This window comes from Sebastes umbrosus, chromosome 1 (genome assembly GCF_015220745.1).
Source record: "Sebastes umbrosus isolate fSebUmb1 chromosome 1, fSebUmb1.pri, whole genome shotgun sequence".
NCBI classification, from domain to species: domain Eukaryota; kingdom Metazoa; phylum Chordata; class Actinopteri; order Perciformes; family Sebastidae; genus Sebastes; species Sebastes umbrosus.
In genome coordinates, this window is record NC_051269.1 from 37,769,952 (window position 1) to 37,780,171 (window position 10,220).

The 10,220-nt window shown below is 37.5% G+C and overlaps 1 protein-coding gene across 1 annotated transcript; it reads left to right on the top strand.

The window, feature by feature from the left end:
- The first annotated feature begins 6,203 nt into the window (after positions 1 to 6,203).
- On the top strand, positions 6,204 to 9,921 carry LOC119489099 (red-sensitive opsin). Its single transcript, XM_037771289.1, has 6 exons — positions 6,204 to 6,306; positions 7,531 to 7,827; positions 7,911 to 8,079; positions 8,162 to 8,327; positions 9,494 to 9,733; positions 9,823 to 9,921. Exons 1-6 carry the CDS (start codon positions 6,204 to 6,206, stop codon positions 9,919 to 9,921), a joined length of 1,074 nt encoding a protein of 357 aa, XP_037627217.1.
- The last annotated feature ends 299 nt before the right edge of the window (positions 9,922 to 10,220 follow it).

The window sequence follows — 10,220 nt, forward strand, 5'->3', positions numbered from 1 at the left end:
CAAAACTCATAAATATCTATTCTATTCACATGTTTTTTTAATGATATGGCACAGAATAATAATGATAATAATAATAATAAATAATAATAATAATAAAAATAATAATAATAATAATATAACGGGAATATAAATAAATAATAATCTACATATTAATAATAATCAACATTAATATTTAGGAAGACAATTAGCCTACATTTTATTTGATGGGGGGCGGTAAGGGACCTGGATAATGTATAGGGGGGCGCTAGCACAAAAAAGGTTGAGAACCACTGATTTAGTGTGTCACAGCCGTACAACACCAGGGCCATAATTAATGTTATTAACTACACCTTTGTTTACCCTGGAATGACATGTCATAGCATATATGGATAAACACAGGTGTAATTGATCAAATTAATGGGTGAAAAGAATGGGTTCTATGGGTACCCACGAGTCTCCCCTTTACAGACGTGCCCACTTTATGATAATCACATGCAGTTTGGGTCAGCACAAGAACGCATATTTGTCCACTCCCATGTTGATAAGAGTATTTCATATTTGACAAATCTCCCTTTAAGGTACATTTTGAACAGATACAAAAATATGTGATTAAGTTGTGATTAATCACAATTAACTATGGACAATCATGCGATTAATCGATAAATGATTTTAATTGATTGACACCCTAATAATAGCTAATGTAATATTTTTTTACTTCCATTCACGGAGCCTCCTCTGAAACTGTCTCCCACCTATGATCTAAGGTAAGAAATGGATAAAGAAGGAGAGTGTGCATCTACTCCACTCTTCCATTTGAACCCCATCTGGCACATGTTGCAGATTTTTCAAATCTGAAAAAAGCACAATTTTCTTCTGCATTACCAAGCAGTTAATTAAAATGTATACAAAATACAAAACATATCAGCTGTCACTGTGGTGTAAAAGATGTAGACAAGTCAACATTCAGCCTATAGATGGCACCATAATGCCTCGTCCACAAAGCAGGTACCATGTGCACTGTAATCTTACAACTGTGAGTAAATCAATACTGTCAAGGGGTGTAGTGTTTTTATAGTACAACAATGACTGTATTTTATTCTTGTCTACATATTTTTGACTCTAGGTCGTCTGTCTAATTAAACACGTTGCCCGACTCAGCTTAAAGTCTGTCGGTCATTCTTACCTGTTGTCCACAATGTTGCAGGTACGCCGTTCACTGGTTTACTCACCAGTCAGAGATTTAAAGACTTCAGATGAACACACACACACTTCACTGCATACAATGCAAGCATGAATCATTTTCTATTTGTCACCAATTTCATAAATTAAAATAAGAAACTACTACAGAAACTAAATGTATTGTCACAATAACACATGGCTCACAGTTTTGTAAGCTGTTATGCACTTGTTGTTTTCAAACGCTTTAACTAAAGAGGTGAGTGAGCTAAAGAGGGTTAACTGAATAGGATTACCCATTAATCTCTGTGTACTCACACAAGTACTATACTGTTTACATTTCACTCATTCTAATTAAGCAATTAAAAACCACAAGTCACAGAAACACCAACTGCTGCCTGTATGTACATCATTGAAAGGAAATACAGATAAATAAATAAACAAACAAATAAATGAAAAACAAATGAAAAAAAATATATATACATGAATGAATGAATAAATAATAATAAAAAAAAATAAAGATTGTATTTTTACATGTGGAAATTAGGATTTTGTTACAACCAAACATAATGTGGTTACATGTTGTCAACCTGTCGTGCGACTGAGAAGAGATGACAATCAATCAGTCAGATCAATACTTGGAAATACCACTGACACAATAGCCTCTGGGTTTTAGGCCATCATGGGTCATCTGTGTGCTGGAAGGAAAAGCAAAGTGGAAACTTTAAAATATTCTGCTCATCACAACATCCCTCAACAACATCTGCACACAAATCTGATAACAGGATTATTACCTGATGTGAAGTGAACACGATGAGCAGCAAAGGAGGACTTGGTTCACTACACACCAGTGTAATTACACATGCAGCTGTTCAGACAGCGAATGCATAAACTCCCACACCAGGTCATGGTGGTCATGGAGGTTCCTGTCGGTAGTCGGGTGCAAATCTGAGTTCTGCTAGTAGTGAACTTTTACCAACAACAAATAGTTCAGAACTAGCGGAATTCCAAACCTACCCTCGAAAATCACAGCATCACAAGAAAAGAGGAATAAACAAGTAAAAAAACATTAACTAGTATCAATAAATTTACATTAAGATACTCTCCCATAAGACATTAGTTAAAGCAATATCACTTCATGAAACAATAATGAAAATTCAGTAAAATACGAATAGAGATACATATTTGGAAATAAAGTTAAAAAGAAGAAAACTTTACAGATCTCTTTAGTTTCAGGGTCCATCCTCGTCTTGATGTGATGTCCTCGTCCCACATGGAGTTCTTATCAAATCTGTGAGCCAGCTTCTTGAGCAAGAAAGTGGACTGGAGAAAAAACACAGAAACGACGGATTAAAAATAAACCAGCAGCTTTTGTTGTAACCTCTGCTCTGAAGTGAACTGTTGTTCCGGAGAGATTAAAGTATTACGGAGTGTAGCATGCCAGAAGTAATTACTCCACGTTAATCTGTTTTATGGAAGAACCTGAGTTGTCCGTATAATCTGCTTTGGTCTACTCGGACATGAGAAGTCTTCACCTGGGTCAACCAGCTTCTGACTGGAGCTTCAACGGCTGCTATAATGCCTTACGCAAGATACACTAATTTTATCGATGGTTGTGGTTAATTGCTCTTGAATATCCTCATCCACACCTGATTGAATGTCTTGGCTCACCTGGGGGCTTCACAACCTTTGGGTTCTCCAGCTCCTCCAGTGTCTCCACCCACACAACTAATTCTCTATGTTGGTTCATGAAGTGACAGAAGTAGTTGTGTGAAGGATCAGAGAGCTTGAGAGAGAGGAGAAACCTTCACACTTCCACACACTGGGTCAATCTCTGCGTAAAGTGAGTGTGATAGTAGGATTGTGTGTTTCAGAAAGTTACAAAAATTGCGCTTCTTTTGAGGTATACTGAGGACTTTAGGAAAGCAGAATGCAAGAGCTATTACTATATGAGTGTGACAGCAAAATAATTAGATTTTTAGAGGGAAAGCTTGTGTTTCTTACATCTTGCCGAAGAGACTCATTTTTTGAAAAAGAATATTAAGACTGAATCCCCTCGTATCCAATTGATGTAACTTGTTAGGAGGACCATGCAACATTACATGCCTGGGCTAATTTAATGTAACATCAGCTGGTTGGCATTTACATAGAATAAATGGAGATAAAAATCCAAGTTAACGCATCATTTAAATGCCACTTCTGGTTTTATTAGAAAGCAACACGTGCTGTTAACGATGACTCTTTACAGCCAGTAAAGACAGTAATTAAGAATGCAAGAGGACACCAAATAATTCCTTAATCACTGGCTGCTCTTATCCCCTAAAGACACACCATCCTGTCGAGAATACCCAGAACTGAAGAGCTTTGGACGGACACGGCTCTCAACCAGTGTCGTAAAGGAATAGTCCGGGTGTTTTGAAGTACTTATTCATAGTCAGTGTATTATCTGCAGTAGATGACAGTGGGCATTAGGGGTGGGAATAACCAGAGGCCCCAAGATACGATATAATCACAATATTTAAGTCACGATATGATCTTACTGTGATTTTAAACATGTTGCTGAGTATTGCTTTAAGATATATTACGATTTATTAGCTTTTTTCAAATGCAATTTATGCAGTTTGTCAACATTTGCTTTATCTAATAAGATACAGTTTTCACTCAGTTCATCTCAGAGTTTTCATTCACATATCTTGAGGTCAGAGGTCAAGGGACCCCTTTGAAAATGGCCAGGCCAGTTTTTCCTAGACAAAATGTAGCGTAATTTTGGAGAGTTATTTAGCGTTCGGATTGAGACCGCTATATCCTCTGAAAGATAGTGGCTGAGCCCGGATAGTTAATATAATAAAAGATCGGTAGTTGACGTCCGATCGGTATTGTTGTACTGCTGTGGCAGCAAAACATATTTTAGCCACCTAAAAAAATGATATCTGTTTAAGTGTACGCTATATTTAGACATTTTTCACCGCTTTATCTTGCTGTCAGATGGCCATTTCCGATGGGGAACTGAACTGAAAGCGAAACTTAGCAATGACTACGTTAAAATGCACACTTATATTCCACTCTTATTCCGAATATGACAATATTCTGAATTTGATAAACAGCGTATTCTGTTTGGATATTCTGAATTAACCGTTATTCTGAGTGGAGCATTTTCAGATTAAGATGTGAGATATGCCGACATTATTTGTGTTCAACTTTTTGGACATGTATACAGCGTATTCACAATCTGCGTCTCAATTGAGGTTTAAACGTCAATTTGCGACACACAGCCTCTTGTCTGCTTACGTCCAGCTCTGTGCGTTGTACACAAACCAACTAGCCGACAGTTTGCAGAGATGCTTGCCCAAAAGGAAAGCACACATTTCTGGTCGGAAGGAGAAACACACCTACTTTTAAACATCATGAAAGGCTTGGATATCAGCAGTTTTTTGGATATGTGCAAATATCGCAACGCCGACCTTTTTCATTAACCATGTAAACAGCTTAGTAGGAATATTGTCTTTCTCGGAATGAGGGCAAAAAACTGAACATTTTGTGCATGTAAACGTGCTCTCTTCAAAGCCACCAGAATCTGTTGACACAAACAGTATAAATAAATTTCACTTTCAGTTCAGTTCCCCGTCGGAAAATATTCTAAATACGTGGGCCTCTCTTTAAAATACATTTTGCTGCCGGCCCCGTCCACAGCAGTACAGTACATTACTTTGCTTCTGTGACGGTAACTCCTGTCTGTTTCTCCAAACTGGGGGCGTGCCGACCGTCATCTACTGTAGGTGATACACTGACTATGGATAAGTACCTCATACAACCTCACTTCAAAATACCCGAACTATCCCTTTTAATTCACAATTAAATACAACTATCCTGAAAACTAGGATGTAGTGGTCAATACACTGAACTTGATTTCTGATTATTTTATTGTTTATTTTGTTCACTGACATGAGACAAAGAACTTGTGCACACCTATCATCCTTTCAAAAGTGTTTTTCGGCAGTCGTCCCTCAGAAATCAGGATTTGATGCCCTCTCCTCTTTGCCCTTGACATGAGAACTATTACGTGAGTTGTAGGATCGCAGGAGAGTCTAAAAATCCTATGGTAAATGGACTTGCATTTTATACAGCGCTTTTCTAGTCTTCCGACCACTCAAAGCGCTTTACACTCCATGTCAGCTTTCACCCGTTCACACACACATTCATACACTGATGGCAGAGGCTGACACGCAAGGTGCCGACATTGACCATCAGGATTTGGTCTAAATATTCACATACTGATGGCTCAGCCTTCGGGACACTCAAGGACACTTCGACATGTAACACTTCAGAGGAGCCGTGGATCGAACCCCCGACCTTGACGACCTGCTCTACCCTCTGAGCCACAGCCGCCCCGATGCCTATGTTCTGCCGTGACCTCGCCTTCCGGAGGGATTAAAGGTGTTTTACTTCCCTCACATGTCAACATTTGCATGTGACTGTCTCTATAGTTCCCTGAATCACCACAAGTCCAATTAAGCTGCTTTAAGACTTGGCTGTCCTTTCGTGCCCACCAGGGTCCAAATTAACCTAGAACACAACTTCACACACAATATACAGTTAAGCTGATATGCACAGTTCTGCTGGGTTTGTCTTATTTCACAAATTTAATATCACGCAACGGATGCAATTCATGAAAATGAAATGTCCCAATGTGGAATGTGGAGGAAAAGACAATATTGGCTACTGCAGGTCTCAATGAAGGCAAGTGATGGCTCACATTGTCAAAGGTCTTGCAGTTAATCCCCATTTCATCGGAGTGGACGGAAATCCGCTTTCAAGCCAGATTATTTGGGCATTTTGTGTCTTAAGGTAATAAGCTGATACTTTTAACTACAGTTCAAGTAAGTTTGCTTATGGCTGCTTTGCCGCTGAGTATCACTGCCAAGCAGGCCGGCCTGGCTAACCTAACCACCTAATCCTATCAGAGGTCTCTGAAGTGTAGGTATAAAAGATAAAGTCAGATGTGCAGCACCAGTCAGTGACAAAGAAAGATCGACGTCTTGAGGATAAGGATGGCAGAAAAGTGGGGAAATCAGGCATTCGCTGCCAGGCGGTACCATGAAGAAACTACAAGAGGATCTGCATTCGTTTACACAAACAGCAATCAGACCAGAGGTACAGTATTTTATTTTGTAATAATTCAGTGCCGAGCAAAATCTACACATCGTTTTGCCAAGAGAACCTGATTCAAATGTAATGATTTATCCTCGTATTGTGTTGACTTTGTGTTGGAATTCACTTTAAAGACAGTTTGGTTGACTTTTATAAACTTAAAATGATTATATTTGGTAATTATTCAAAACACTATGGATGGAATCTGCCAAAATCAAAAATAAATGAATAAATAAATAAGTAAATATATCATTAAATGTAGCAAAAATAATATTAAAAATTAAAAAAATAAATGTAGCTATTAATTAATTGATAAAATGTGACATAAATTGATATTTCTGTTTTAATTAGCTTATTTATTTATTCATCTTTATATTAATTCCCTTATTTATTTATTTTTGCATTTATTTATTTGTTTTGCATTTTTTTTATTTATATATTTTTGCATTTATTTTGTATTTATTTTATATTTATTTTAAATATATGTATTTATTTAAGCATTTATTTATTTATGCACGATTTACCTTCTGCATTTCACCCCTTATTTATTTCCCCAAAAGCTTCATCTCACATAAACATTTTGCTTCCAAGCCGTTAAACAAGACAATGTGAACTTCAGTGGTGTAATGTAACTAAGAACATTTACTCAAGTATAATTTTGACAAACTTGTACTTGAGTATTCCCATTTTTTGCTATTTTATACTTCTATTCCACTACATTTCAGTAGAACATATTATACATATTACTCCAGTACATGTATTTGACACAGTTATAGTTACTAGTTACTTTTAACAGATATACAGTATGATATGCTTAAATGATTTGATGCAGTACTTTACTACTAATCTACCCAGTAGTATATAAAGTATCTAAAATTGGCACCACATTGACGAACTACAACTGATATCAACTGTTGCTGATAATACTTGTACTTTTACTTAAGTAACATTTTGAAATAAGGGTCTTTTATTTAAACTATATTTCTAAGGATCTGAGTACTTCCTCCACCACTGGTGAACTTTGTGAATATAGACCTTTCAATGGTCTCTAATGCAGTTAAGATACTTTTGTCTCGTTCTTATTACAAAACAGGTAATTTCATCATCATCAATATATTATAAATATATAAACTTGAGCTGTCTATTGCTTCTAAGACCTTACAAAATAGGTCAATGTGGACACCACATGAGATTAAGACTAAATAATATATATATTTTTTCTTTCAGATCCCTTTGAGGGTCCCAACTACCACATCGCTCCTCGATGGGCTTACAACGTTTCAACAGTCTGGATGTTTATCGTGGTCGTCTTATCAGTCTTCACCAACGGCCTCGTCTTGGTGGCCACGGCAAAGTTCAAGAAACTCCGTCACCCTCTGAACTGGATCCTGGTCAATCTTGCAATAGCTGATCTTGGAGAGACAGTTTTCGCCAGCACCATCAGCGTATGCAACCAGATGTTTGGTTACTTCATTCTGGGACACCCGATGTGCGTCTTTGAGGGCTACATTGTCTCAGTTTGTGGTGAGTGGTCACAGTTTTTCTCTTTGATTGGAAGGAGTTTTCATGGTGCTGCATAAGTTATCAATATCTTATTCTTTACACAGGTATTACTGCTCTCTGGTCCCTGACTATCATCTCCTGGGAGAGATGGATAGTTGTGTGCAAACCTTTTGGGAACGTCAAGTTTGATGAAAAATGGGCCACAGGTGGAATACTGTTCTCCTGGATCTGGTCGGCAGTGTGGTGTGCTCCCCCCCTCTTTGGATGGAGCAGGTAGCCTGGTGTTTTTTTTAATATATAAAAAAAACAAGAGTGAATTCATCAGTGTTGTAAACTAAACATTTTCTTGCATCAGGTACTGGCCTCATGGACTAAAGACTTCCTGTGGACCTGATGTCTTCAGTGGAAGTGATGACCCTGGAGTCCAGTCCTACATGATTGTTCTGATGACGACATGTTGTCTCCTTCCTCTGGCTGTCATCATCTTGTGCTACCTTGCAGTTTGGATGGCTATCCGTGCTGTAAGTCATCTTACCAGCAGTTTTATATATATAAAGTACATCAGTTATTCCCAAAGACTGGGTCAGGACCTACAGCTGGGTCGCACAAGATTTTATTATAGGGTCACCAAATACGTTTGCAGAATTTCTTCCATCGTCTTTTATTCAAGATTTATATCTGCAGTCCATCTTTGAGGGAGTCTGAATGTCCGTATTGTTCTGATAATTGTAGCCTGCTTATACATGACAGTCTCACGTCAGTTTGTGAAATAGTCACAAAATTTTATTTATTTGATTCGTGTACAGAGACACAAATTTCACTTTTTTTTCGTAACACTCAGCACGACTTTCAACAACATATTTTTCATTTTTTTTCCTACAAATGTCCGGCAACGCGTGACGCACGTGTCAATTTCTGCTTCAGTCTTTTCAAAACAAAACTACTTAGTTAGGTTTAGGAAAAGATCAATTTGGTTATGATTAGGCAACACACTACTTAGTTAGGTTTAGGAAAATATCAATTTGGTTAGGATTAGGTAACAAAACCACTTAGTTAGGTTAAGGAAAAGATCAATTTGGTTAGGATTAGGCAACACAACTACTTAGTTAGGTTTAGGAAAAGATCAATTTGGTTATGATTAGGCAACACACTACTTAGTTAGGTTTAGGAAAATATCAATTTGGTTAGGATTAGCTAACAAAACCACTTAGTTAGGTTTAGGGAAAGATCAATTTGGTTAGTACTAGGCAACAAACTACTTAGTTAGGTTTAGGGAAAGATCAATTTGGTTAGTATTAGGTAACAAAACTACTTAGTTAGGTTTAGGGAGAGAAAAAAAACAAGCGCTTCTTTACTCTGCCTAAATGCATTTATTTGGTCTCATTTATATAAGTATTTAACGTGTATGTTTTCAAAAACACGCATAAAACAAAGTTGTGATTTATCAAACGTATATCTCTTCAAAATGGCTTGTTCACCTATTCAATATAATATAAAATGATGCAGAAATGGCAGTAAAAATGGACAGGAACGTTCATTTATGTACATCTTTGCTCTTCTCATGATTTATAGATAAGGACTATTGTGAATTTTTAAAACGTGTGCCCCCAGAAAAAGAAGTTTGGGAAACACTGAAGTAGATCACAGGCTGGCGGACTCTCACACTGTGTTGTTTTGTGGATTGCAGGTCGCCATGCAGCAGAAGGAATCAGAGTCGACCCAAAAAGCTGAGAGAGAAGTATCCAGAATGGTCGTTGTCATGATCATCGCATACATTGTCTGCTGGGGACCTTACACCGTCTTTGCTTGCTTTGCCGCGGCTAACCCTGGATATGCCTTCCATCCTCTGGCTGCTGCCATGCCTGCATACTTTGCTAAGAGCGCCACCATCTACAACCCAGTTATCTATGTCTTTATGAACCGACAGGTGGGCACAACAATCACTTTGATCAACTTTCTACATCTAAAGCAGATGTGTTTGGTTTTTAATATACGTTTTTATTCTCTCCCTATCAGTTCCGTGTTTGTATCATGAAGCTCTTTGGCAAAGAAGTGGATGACGGCTCTGAAGTATCCCAGTCAAAGACAGAGGTCTCCTCCGTGGCTCCTGCGTAAAGCTGCTGGACATTCTCGCTTTTGGTTGTGATTTGTACAGTAAATATGTATTATTTCATTCATGTTTTTTAGTAAATATAGCTTTCTGGCAAAAGACAAAAACAACAAAAAAATACTTAAAGCAAATAAAAATATCAAGCATACTGAAAGTTTTCCTTTTGGTGATTTTACTACCGTTGCAGAGGTTGTCAGATAGATTTATTACACGGCTTCGTTGAATACTTGAGTCTGATTGGTCAATCACATCATTTAGTCTTAGTCTCATGTGGTCCACATTGACCTATTTTGTAAGGTCTTAG